Source organism: Chiroxiphia lanceolata, chromosome 6 (genome assembly GCF_009829145.1).
Source record: "Chiroxiphia lanceolata isolate bChiLan1 chromosome 6, bChiLan1.pri, whole genome shotgun sequence".
NCBI classification, from domain to species: Eukaryota; Metazoa; Chordata; class Aves; order Passeriformes; family Pipridae; genus Chiroxiphia; species Chiroxiphia lanceolata.
The window spans coordinates 37352071-37364665 of NC_045642.1; the positions used below are offsets into that span (position 1 = coordinate 37352071).

Sequence of the window (12595 nt, forward strand, 5' to 3'; positions counted from 1 at the left end):
CTTCTTCATAACCTTCACCCCAACCCTAGGCATAACTCGATACTGAATGAGCATATTCTGTGTGAGCTGTACGTATGAAAGCACATACTGGTCACATAAAAACTGCACCCAGAAACCAGGGTCTAAGGAGCAAAGAGTGTTGTGAGAATAGTCCACCACATGGCTTTAACACAATAACACATTCAGCAAAACAAGATGACATTGGGTCTGGAGCAGATAGCTCTATAAACCTGTGTACAGGTGTTTTTACTGAAACACAATAGGCACAGGAGTGGGCAGGAAGGAGATTCCCCTCCAATTCTGCATTGGGGAAAATCTAAAAACCAATACTGTAAAGTCCTATGAATAATGCTATGAAAAGACATCTGGCATCAACCTGATCTATATGTGCACGGCGGAATCTTCTGGCAAGCCCTTCTTCAGTAGCAGCGCGAGAAAAGGTGGTTACCAAAGAGAACTGGCACAGAACAAAACTTACCACACAGATTCAACTATAATAGCCTTTCTTTTTTTCTGTTATCAAGTACTTAAATAGCTTTAAGGACATATTGTCATTTTACCATCCACTTTTTACCAATAAATACCACATGCTGAAACCAAGGCAGCCACTCCATCTCAGGTAAAGCTGAATCAGCTGTATCACCTGACCCAGATTTTATTCCAATGCAGTGAAGACCTATAACCTCAGGTCAACCGGTTCACTGCAGAGCACCAAAACCTGCCACATGCAGGGTTATCACTCCCAGGCTAGTTCTTAGAAAGTTGCATTGTCTAATTCCGAAAAGATTTGAACACAGCAATGAATTTGTGAGATCAGTAGTTCTTTTAAACCTTTAAAAAAGTATGGCACATTGTCCAGAACATGTGTAAAGATTTAATAAGTACTAATGAAGTATTCAGACGAGACAGTTTTATATGTTGCAAACATTTTAATGATTACTTTTGAGCTTACACATTGGGTGGGTTTTTTTAAACTTCAAACTGCAACAAGTTAAATAAATGTTTATAATATACAAAGAAAATACAACCAAAAGTAAAACTTGCTTTAAGTGTGCCTTGCACTAGGAACCAGTGTTTTTTAATAGCTTTATTGTTGAGCTGCACAAACACACTTAAGGATTTGATCTTTATAGCAGGGCATTTGAGAAATCAAAATATATTCCCACTTGAAAGAAAAAGAAGAAAAAAAAATGGTTGTGCATGATTATATGCAAAAACCCACTAAAATACTCCAATAGTGCAGGCACCATTAAAAAAGAAAAGGCTGGAGATGCCCATTAACTCTAAGTTTTAAAGGAAACAAATTTCTGACCAGTTAGCTTAAAGCCAGCAAAACAGGGATCAGTGATGGCAACTGTAGTGTACAAGGTATTAAATGACAAACTTTACACAATACACTGTTAAAAATTTGTATCAGTGAACACTGAAAATCTGATGATCTGTTCTTTGGAACAGTCAAACAGAAACACCTTAATTTCCAGTTGTGCAAGCCCTTGAAGCATCACACAGTGTTCTGTGCCAATTTCTTGCTGGCTGTGTAGTTACAGGGATTTATTTTGTCATTAGCAGCTAACAAACATTCCACATGTTCCTAAAGCCTCACAGGTGAAAAAAGGCAAGTCTCGTCAGAGCACAGCGGGGAGATCATATTTTTTGCACACAAACACAAGAGGCTTCGCTAGTATCAAAAAACACTTCCATGTTCCATATTGCGGCCAGCAGCTCAGTTGAGATGGAAGCCTTTCTCCATGGTAGCAGCCAGCAGACGCTCTCTCATAATCTCCTCCGAAGAATACTCAGGCAACTTTAGGTAATGCACACATGTATTCACAGATGGATAACTTGCATCTGTAGCATCAACCTGAGGAAAAAAAAAAGAACGTTTACTGCAGTTGTTTGCAGCACTTGATATGGAAGTTAAAAGTTGTAAAGTCCTGTAATTTATGGCACTTACTGCATATGTAACACCAGTTGTCAGGAAACAGTAGCATCAGCAAAGCTACAGACCAACTTATAAATATGTTTGCTTTATCTGTACAATGACACTTCAAATATAAATATATGAACTATATTTTATATATGAAATATACATGAAATATATTAAATATATTAGATACAAAATAGATATATAGGAAGTCAGAGAACAGATCTGAAACAGAGGTTAGTACTGAAAGCTTAGCATAGTGCCATAAATTAAAAACTGAAAATAAAATAAAAATCATCACTGTTAACATAGCAATGATTCCATTCAAAAGCCAAACCAGCTGGTTTAAAGGGCGACCTGAATAAGCCGTACCTTCCGTACAACAGTGAGCCGGGGATGTAGGTTGGCCAGTCCTCCTGGTGGGAGTGTTGAACAACCAGTGGTGAACTGGAGAAAAGCTTTCCTCTCATCCGAAGACATACCACACAAGACTCTCACAAATCGAAGGAATCCAGGGCTTAAAATAAATCAAAATAATCAGTTCTGGTAACATTACAAGAAAGCGTGTGGGTTTTTTTAATTTCTCTTAAGACATTCAAATTAAAACCTTTAGTCATGTTTAAGCAGACATCATAAGATTCTAGGGCCTGTTGAGTTTTAAGTTAAGAATAAAAAAAGCTTAAAATCTATAAAAATACTTCTTTAGTCTCCTTGCTGAGTATTAGTATTACACAAAAGAACATAGGTACGTACTTATCTTGGAGTGTTATTTGGGTATCTTGCATATGAATGGGTAGAGAAGTAGATAGAGCTCAAACATTCTAAGAGAAGAATCCAACTGCCTATAATCTTGAAGACTTTTTCTGTACCAGTACTACAGTATAAAGTCAATTTATATTTCATTTCATTTCTATCCTGTTTTAGACACTTATGTGAAAAAAGTAGGAAAAATACAATAGACTACAATAGATGTTCAAGAAATCTGCTGCTGCTTTCATCCATACGAACCCAGGGAACGAGGGGAAAGAGAGGGCATGAAGAAAGCACAGCCTGCTGAAACACTCCCTCAGGTATAAGGCACTGTAATCTCAGCTACATCTTTGCATGCAGGGCAGGGTCAATGGAAGAATTGCTTCACACAATCTTAGACTGATTAGGATCCTTCAGCAGACTTATACTAACACAGCTCCAGAAGTGATTTGTGTGTTATTGCTACCAAACATGAGAAGCAGCAAAAAAACCCCAAACCTAACAAACCCCAAAACACCAAGACCACCTCCTGATAGACAACCACCAGTATACATTTGTCCCCTGCATAGTACACTTGAAGAGAAATAAGAAATAAGGCCAAGTAGCAATTGTACCCAACTGAAAAAAAAGTTATAACCACCTAACATGAGAATAAAAACTCTAAAATGCTATTTTTAATAATCTGTATTAGTTAGCTGCCATTACATTTTCACTAGTTGTTCTCATTTGAATAATTTTCTTATTCTCTATCATCACAAAACCACCAAGTATCTTCTAAACTATTTGTTGTAACATACATGGTTATTTCACGCTGTTTTAGACAATCACTTGCTCTTCAGGAACCACCAATCCCACCCAATTTGGCATCTTCATCTAAAGAATATTCTGCACATTTTGTCACTTAACGTTATATTTTAGCTAATACTTTAAAATCACTCAAAATATAAGTACCTATCTCTTGTATATCCCAGTTTGGGTTCAGTATAATTGATGATATCCTCAGCTGCCCAAGAAGGCGATTGATTTCCACAAAGAATCATCTGAACCTCTTCATGGCTGAAGGAACTCAGCTTCTCCATTGGAAAGACTCTGTTGAAGCCATCTTTAATTTGTACAAGATACAGTTATAAACATGAGTCCAAATAGTGTTTATAAAATAATGTCAGCATTTCAATTGTATTTTAGTCAAACTAGAATCAACAGTTTCTTTATTAATGTAAATGGAACCTCTTCAAGATAAAAAATGGCATAACTAATGCCAAGGTATTCTGAAATTAGTATCTTACCTGTTGCATTCTTAATTAAAAAGTTTATTTTTGAAAGCCATTCTATGCCACCACTTTAAACCAACATACTCTAAACACCAATTACTCCACCTAACTGCATATATGTTCTGTTATATTTAAAATTACCTCTGAATGCCTCCATTTGTTTCTGTATACCAGTATGCATGCAGAAGTCAAACATGAGGTCTACATACTCCTCTGCATTATCCATTGTTACAGTCTGGAAAGACAATAGATAAATACTATAAGAATTCTTTGTGCATTAGAGTTACTGCTGAGACTATAAAAATTTAACTGCTCGTTAAATTGTAAAGGTAGGTAGTTTCCTTACCTCATCTTCACCACCTGGTTTGAGATCCACAGCTGTAAACCCATATACTTTGGATGAAGGGCAAAACTGAAAATTTAGACTTCAAAATACAAAGATAGTTAGCAAACAAAGCAAACAAGTCTGCTACTACTTTTGTAAATACACCAGATTTACAACATGCACCCCTTACACCCACAAGTATCTCACTAGATTTGAAACTGCTGTTGGTGGATCATTTTGTACCACTGTTCATGTATATACAACAGTATAGAACTACAAGTAGTAATGGACTGCACAGATAATGCAGGTTTCAAATGTATAGTATGCACATGCATATACTCACCCACCATTTATTTGGATTGGATAACCATTGAAAATGTCAGAGCTTGATATCCAGAAGCTATCAGCTTCAAAACTACTCAAACCATTTAATTCAGTTCACAAACTCAGAAAAATCATTTCCATTAATTTCCAGCACCTAACAGTTACAGAGCCACTTAACATGTTAGGTATTTAGGCCCTTCAACGGTGCTACCTGCTTTCTCTCCATAACAAGCCCAGCTAAAGTCCACAAGACCTTTAAGGATATGAAGCTATTAGAAAGGAGGGCAACGAAGATTGTGAAAGGGGAAGCCATACAAGGAGTGGCTGAGGTCATTTGTCTGTTCAGCCTGGAAGAGACTGAGGGGAGACCTCATTGCAGCCTATAACTTCCTCATGAAGGAGGGGCAGGCACTGATCTCTTCTCTGTGGTGACCAGTGACAGGACCTGAGAGAACGGCCTGAAGTTGTGTCAGGGGAGGTTTAGGTTGGATATCAGAAAGAGGTTCTTCACCCAGAGGGTGCTTGGGCACTGGAACAGGCTCACCGGGGCAGTGGTCACAGCACCAAGCCTGACAGAGTTCAAGAAGCATTTCAGTGATACCCTCAGGCACATGGTGTGACACTTGGGGCTGTCCTGTACAGGATAATCCTTGTAGTTCCTTCCAGCTAAGGACAGGCTATGATTCCAAGGCCATAAGCAATTCCTGAACTCTGACAATATGCAATCCTTGCGGCACAACATTATTTTAACAAATAACCCAGAATATTAATGGTAGAAAAACTATTGTTGTTTCAAAGGAAATATTTAAGACTACATCCTGACATCAGGTTTACATAGGTATGAGCACTTTGTCTTTAACATTTGCTAAAAGTTAATACATGCTTTAACATGGATTCAAATACTGCACAATGAACACAATCTGAAATGTCAATCTATCCTCTTTAAAAGCTCTCCAAAAAACTTGATAAATTTCAACAGTTATCATAGCAAAGAAATTAGTGTATCATACTTTTTTCAAATGTCTTTAAAAGTATTTGTGTTCCCAGTCTGTCCTAGTTAGAACAGCTGGGACCAGTTCATCACTGTATGGGTGTAACCCAAAGCTGTGTATTCTATAGCTTTCCATGCCATTTCCCAGAAACTGTTATCAATAGACCATTTACACCATCTGCCCAGAGCAGCCTGACTCCTCAGGCTATAAACTGGGTGTTAAGAGGCCAGCGAGACAGGAGGATGCTCCTGTCCTCACACCCTTTGTGGAACTCCCCGCCCTGAGGGAGGTACTGGGCATTCCTGCCTGAACTGGAGGATACATAATCTTGGAGTCTTGGGACTTTTTTAACCACTCCTGGGATCCAGAGGAAGACTGCAGACCACCACTCTCAACCAGACTGCAATCACCACTCTTGACCAGACTGCAACAGCACTCTCACCAACAGGTTTTCCCCTCTCCTTTTACTTTGGACTCAGGGGGCCCAACAAACACCCCTCTGTTCATGCCCCAGGGTACTGGATTATACATTTGGGTTTTGTGGGTTAAAACCAATTGTTTGTCCGTATAATTGTACTTATTGTATTGTTTTATTAAATTGTTATTCTGACTTATCATCTCTCTTTTGAGTTGGGTTCATTTCCCCTGCCGGTTTACCTTTAAACCAGCACACAGTCCTACAATGCTGCAGTGTGCCACACTTAAGTTTAAAGAGTAGGAAACTGAAGAAGTGAGAAAATTCTCAAACCAAGCAAGAATATGGCTGCATCTCTAATGATTCCCCCTTGCAATGATGCTATTTAAAATTAAGAAATCTTCATTTTTCATTATATTTGTTGACTTTTGTCTCTTAACACAACACGGTTTGTTTATCTATGAGTAAATATGAAAACTCTTACCCCAAATCCTCTATGCTAAGAGGAGGACCCGAACCCGATGGATTCTTCAGCATTAATTCCTGTAGTTTTGTGTTCTTTTCATCTTCTGACAGATTTTTGTTGCTTAAAATTTGACGCCTTTTAATTGCAAGGTCCTTAATTTCTTTTAGAAACCTAGCTCTATGTGGATTTACTAATTCAAAGTCTTCCCATGTTAAAATTCCATTAAACCAGGCTGGAGGTTTAGGTTTTGGTGGATCAAGAATAAATTCTGACTTGGAGTCTTCTTCCAGACTTCCTACTGACAAGGAATCATGCCCTTCTTCTGTAGAAGCCTCCGACTGGCTTTCAGTACAGTGCAAGTCTCTGTCACCCCGTGATTCGTATATCAACTTACTCATGTTACTTTTAATGTCCCCCATACACATGAGTTTAAAAAAAGGCTTAGAAATGGGTAAATCCACAAGTCTATTGTCCTGAATGCATTTAGCCAAGAAAATTCCAAGGAAATGAAAGAGTTTGGTTATTCTTTCAAGTTCATCACTATCTTGTGGGAATGGTGCTGTGAACAGTCCACATGATCTCTGTACATAGTAGCCAGGCGGTTTCAATCCACCACCAATATCAACCTGATTTAACAGACAAAAACGTTAATATTATTAAATTCACCTTTAACAATGTATTTGCACAGTCTAAATTCTTATACTCTACTACTCTGTTAAACAGAGAACAGGTAAAAAACCAAGCTGTGGAGCAGAGTGGTCATTCCTGACCATGATGACTAGCTTCTCTTCTTTCTTCCTGGATATCTAGCACATTTGTCTTCCCCCCCTTTTTTTTTTCTTAACACAAGTATCCAGTTTAATATACAAATTAAAATATACCTGACGAGACTCATCATCTGGAAAATCATCATCACAAAGCCAAGCTCCCAAGTCTGTCCTCTGAAATTCTGCTGCAACCAATGCATAAAATTCCAAGGTAGGACCCAGGCCTGTTCCTTCCTCCCCTAAAAACTCAACCTACAAAAACATAAGGATGTTAATAAAAGAAAATCCTAATGAAATGTTCAGTGTTGGTTATAGAACAGGATATTCAACAAATATCCTGTCCGGTACATTAGAAATAGCTATCTAACCTCGCTCTGCTAGGCAGATATGCTTTACCTCTAGAACAGATTTTCTGTCTGCATGAATCTGCATGACATTTTCTGCCCATTCCATCAAGGATTCACCTCGCGGAACTTTTACTCTTTCATGTTTGAGGCGCCCAACTCTGAATTCTCCTGGGTCATCACGTCGCACTGTGCTTGTGGTCCTTGTCCGTTCAACAGTGGCTTCACGTCTGTTCTGCAGCCATACAATTGCTCTGGGAAAAAAACAAACAAGTTGTTTAAAACTTTGATGCCCAGCAGCATGAAAACTTGAAAGTAGTCACTAATAAAATATTACCTGTTAATTACTAATTAGCTCCTAATTTTTTTTGAAGTATAAACTGAAGTTTATACTTCAGTTTGCCCCAATATGGGCTGCTTCATATTTTATAAAGTCAGAAAACTAGATAATTTTTAATATAAGCACCAGCTTCTGATGATAGCACCCATGAAAACAATACAATTATTGATCTTGAACTTTTCATCACAGATGCTCAAGCCTCTTTAGAGTCAAGTATTACACCCTTCAGTATATACTGTAAGGCAGTTGCACATCACCCCATTAATATTGACCAAGTTCTGCAGCAAGATTTATTTACTTACACACTCCTTAGAGCAATACAGAACCAATGGTCCAGTGCAATCATACATAAATAAACCCATATCAGTGAAGGAAGAAGAGCTGCTTCTAACAGCAATACTTACATGAAGTTAAATTTTCCATTTCTTGTATGCATTGTCATCTGTGCAGCAATAAACTATCTACCAAGCTACTGTCTGTTGGTTGTTTTGCAAATATGGTCAAATGTTATGACAGAGTGTACACACCCACAGTTCATACAGAATATGAGTTTTAAGAACTATTTCCAGTATTTTAAGAGCTCTTTACTTACAAAGTAAATAACATATAATGTTTCCTGAGGGATCTCTTTAAAACACAATTTTTCTAAAATATGACCTTTTTTCAAAACAAAACAAAAAAAACCCCAACACATGTGGTCCGTTTTTCTGGACCATTTTTTCTGTAAAAGTCAAACTTTTACACAATAAAAAGATCTAAACTGATGTCTTGCAAGATAATACCTTTTCTTCTCCTTCTTTTTCTTTCTTTTTAAATGCCTCATTTTATAGTCTTTATGAGGCATTTCTACTGTGAATTAGACAACAGTAATTTCTGCAATTCTCTCTCTACACCTTGGTTTGGAAAACAAACAAGCAAAACCAGCCAAGGAAACCCTCAAAAACTAATTCTTTTTTCTCATTAGATAAAGGTATACCATCAAAAAGGTTTACACTGCCTATATACTCTCAAGGTAATCACTGCTGTAATCAAAATATTAAGGATTCCGAGTTAATGAACTCTAGAGCGTACCCTTAAATGTTTTGAAGTCTGATTTTGTTACAGTTTCATTGTGCAGCTAGTAACTTTCAAAATAGCATCTTTTTGTTAGATTTTTTTCTGGTTTTTTAAGACTTTAGTGAATTAAAAATAAATTAACCAAAACAATCATAAAACAATTGCAGGACCTATAAAAAGATTTCTGATTTGGTGTATGTTTTATAAAAACATTTAATTCATATGATTTGCAGAATGTTTTCTATTTTGTTTTTCAGTCCTTTATGCAATGAACTGCAACTCTGTCAAATTACTGCCTGATAGGATAACCTAGCTAGATGTACACTAGCAAGTCTTCAGCTAAAGTTAAAAAATGAAATTTCTTGACTTGCTAAACTTTTCCATCTTCCTTCTACTATCCAAAATGCTTCACATCTGGCAAGCAAAATCTGTCTCATTAGGATAAGGTCCTTCTGCAAATCAGCAATTTATTAAAAGGAAGCTGTCTTACTTTTTTTTTTTTTTTACCTTGATGCTCCAAATGCTGTGCATGTGAAGTACAACTGTCTTGTTTCAAATGGAATTAAGAAAGGACACTTGCTTGTTAGTTGCTCACACCAGTCTGGCAAAGCTCCACTTGCTAGTGCCAAGGGTTCCTGTAGTTTAATGCAGAGGGGAAAAAAAAACAACAATGTTTTTAATATTAGACTCAGGTGGTCCCAACAAGTTTGTAACTAACTACACAGACACCCAATACACCCAAAGTACAGAGTTTTCGTCTGTGCTTAAGTTTCTTCCTTAGCAACTGACACTTTTCCCCCCCCTTTTAAATGCTATCAACATGGAAACTGCATGAGGAATGGCTGAGGTCACTTGGTCTGTTCAGCCTGGAGAAGCAGAGACTGAGGGGAGACATCATTGCAATCTACAACATCCCCACGGGGGGAAGCAGAGAGACAGGTACTGACCAGTGAAGGGAGTCGACAGGAAACAGCAATAAGCTGAGTGGGGGTGATTTAGGTTGGATATTAGGAGAAAGTTTTTCACCCAGAGGGTGGTTGGGCACCAGAACAGGCTCCCCAGAGAAGTAATCACAGCACCAAGCCTGACAGAGTTCAAGAAGAGTTTTGGACAAAACTCTCAGGCACACGATGTGAATCTTGGGATGTCCTGCACAGGGCCAGGATCAATGATCCTGACGGGTCTCTTCCAGCTCGGCATATTCAGCGTTCTGTGATTCTATGATTCTAAGTTTATAAAGCTTCTAGGACTCAAGAGTGGACACAGGGTGCTTTGACATAGACACTGAAAGCTGTAGTAAATCTGTGGGATATGTACTACTCAAAACACTGGGGAGATCTAAGGATCCAATTACTCCTGAGTTTTGCCCAAAAGTGATTAGATACCACCTTCTCAATACCAGAAGACACAAAAGAAACTTGGTGGCAGTTAAGATGATCCCCACTGAAATATTACTATAGTCTCTTCTAAAATAAAGAAGGCTACAGAAATTATTACTACAAGGATGTTCAGGGTGCCTGAACAATCTATAAAAGAACACAAAAAACTGAACTTTTTTTTTAAACAAAAAATTAGGGCACCTTAACTGTAATTAAAAAAACCCAAACCTCAAAAACCACACAAGGGTTAAGTAAGTCAAGAATTTTCTTCAAATCTTTGTTAAAGAAAACATAGTTCTTTGGAAGAACGACACCTTAAAATTTCCTTTTTAATGCATCTAACTGACCTGGTACCAGTAAGATGTTTTCTAGATGCTATTTTTGAAAGCTTTGTGTAGAATATATAAGCCATAAAATGTCTGTGAACCCTAACATAATCAATTGCCTTTTTTACATTATCATCAGGCAGGCATACACACACTACAGTTGTAACATCAATGGCTGGTACGGAAAAAAATTATTATTCATAAGCAAAATATAATCAAGAAAAAAAGTTATGTATGAAAAAGAACTGTATGTTTTCATTCAGACTAGTCTATTCTTACATAATTTACTCATCCAAAATATAATAAAGAAAATATGTATGAAATAATTCAAAAATCAAAATGGCAAAAAACTATTAATTTCAAACAGTCAAAATAAGGAAAAGAATAATAAAGGCTTAAAAACAATATGACACATATACATTGTGCATAATACATTATTGTAATACCTCAATCTGTTGCAGAATCTTTGTAGTAATTTTTTTGCTTGTGAATTCATCTGGTGGAAAGTTAAACTGAGGATGCTCATCTCCTTCTAAAAATAATCAAGAGAAAATTTTTCCTTTATTTTGTTTTCATTAAAATATTTCAGAAGCTCTGCAAAATAACTAACTTACCTTCCTGAGAAGTTCGTGCTGTGTAAGGGTCACTGGCAACTATATACAAAATTCTAAGTAATTGCAGAACATCTTCTACTCCACAGGAGTTCTGTCCGCTGCCAGCTTTGGCCTGAGGTTGTTCTTTGGCCAAACTAAGGATATCAGAATTTTGAAGAGTAGAAATGGCTCCTTGACTTAATCCAGATTTTGATCCATGTTCACAAAAATCCTGTGACAAAAAGAATTGTTAACAATGAAAACTGCGTGTGTTGCTGTCTTTAGGACTGTGCACGCTAAGTTGATGATTTAAAAAAAATCAAAATGGTTACTGTGTTCAAACTTAACACAGTCAAGTTGTGTATGGTGCAAATCATGATTCAAATGCATTTCAACACGACTACGTTTAACAGAAAACATTAAAATAAAAAGGCCAAGAGCAGCAAAACCTAAACTTGATATTGGCTTTTGAACATTCAGCTTCCCTATCCATGTCACAGCTCTCCCTCCACAAGAATCTTTAAAGCTGCAAAACAAAGCACACAGCCATTCATAATAAAAAAAAGGTTGGATGCAGACATATACCTTGTACGCAGCTATGAGCTGGGAACAATTTCTGTTTTTCCTAATACTTTTATTAGTGCCGGTTAATTTCCAGTGGCGCAGGAAAGCTGAGTCTGCATTCTTCTGCAGGTAGGTTATCAAGTCATTCTTTGGTAATTCATCAGTGCCAAGGTACTGCTCCACATGCTCTACTGACCAGCAACCCTACAACAGGAACCACCAAATGTTGGTTCTTCCTGATTGTAAAGTCTTGAAGATTTCACATGCATTATATAATTTTTTTTAAAGGAGCATGCATTTACAAATATACTCACGCATATCCTTTAAGTAATTGAAGACAGTTAGTTTTTTTTAATGTAGCATTTCAAAAACTGCAATAGGATTTCTTTTGCTTTTGTTAGAACCACAGAACATAAACAAAGGCACAGAGATAGGTCTTACCATTTTTCCACTTTCTTTCTCTTTATCAGAATCCTTCATTTCTCTGTACATGATTCTAGATATCAAAACAATGAGTTAATATTTCATACTCATAGCACATCCTCTAAATTATGAAGTCATACATTGACCTGTTAGACATCAGTGACATTTAGATAATATGATGTAAATTGGCAACAGCAGCAGCTCTCTGCTGCACAGAACATCTGGGATACCCTAATAAGTTCTTAAGCTCTTTATATTTAGCTTGTAAAGTATTTAATTTATGCTTCCTTAAGTGAGGTTTGAGTAATCAAACAACCTTCACCGTGCACATTTCCC

General features: G+C 37.1%; 1 protein-coding gene across 10 annotated transcripts in view; it reads right to left on the minus strand.

Annotated features, from left to right (window-relative positions):
- Positions 1-909: 909 nt before the first annotated feature.
- HECTD1 (HECT domain E3 ubiquitin protein ligase 1) overlaps positions 910-12595 on the minus strand; it is a 61939-nt gene continuing 50253 nt past the window's right edge. For 8 of the 10 annotated variants that reach the window (XM_032690739.1, XM_032690736.1, XM_032690742.1 and 5 more), the window contains 13 exons: positions 12278-12332; positions 11858-12040; positions 11294-11504; positions 11126-11211; positions 9482-9609; positions 7631-7832; positions 7349-7486; positions 6486-7093; positions 4292-4370; positions 4087-4180; positions 3626-3776; positions 2297-2441; positions 1075-1861 (listed from right to left, as the gene is read on the minus strand). In XM_032690739.1, coding sequence (XP_032546630.1) covers positions 1724-1861; positions 2297-2441; positions 3626-3776; positions 4087-4180; positions 4292-4370; positions 6486-7093; positions 7349-7486; positions 7631-7832; positions 9482-9609; positions 11126-11211; positions 11294-11504; positions 11858-12040; positions 12278-12332 — 2218 coding nt within the window. In that variant the 3' untranslated portion in view covers positions 1075-1723. Of the gene's footprint in view, positions 1862-2296; positions 2442-3625; positions 3777-4086; positions 4181-4291; positions 4371-6485; positions 7094-7348; positions 7487-7630; positions 7833-9481; positions 9610-11125; positions 11212-11293; positions 11505-11857; positions 12041-12277; positions 12333-12595 lie in introns of all 10 variants that reach the window. The other 2 variants (XM_032690744.1, XM_032690741.1) reach the window with 2 other exon arrangements.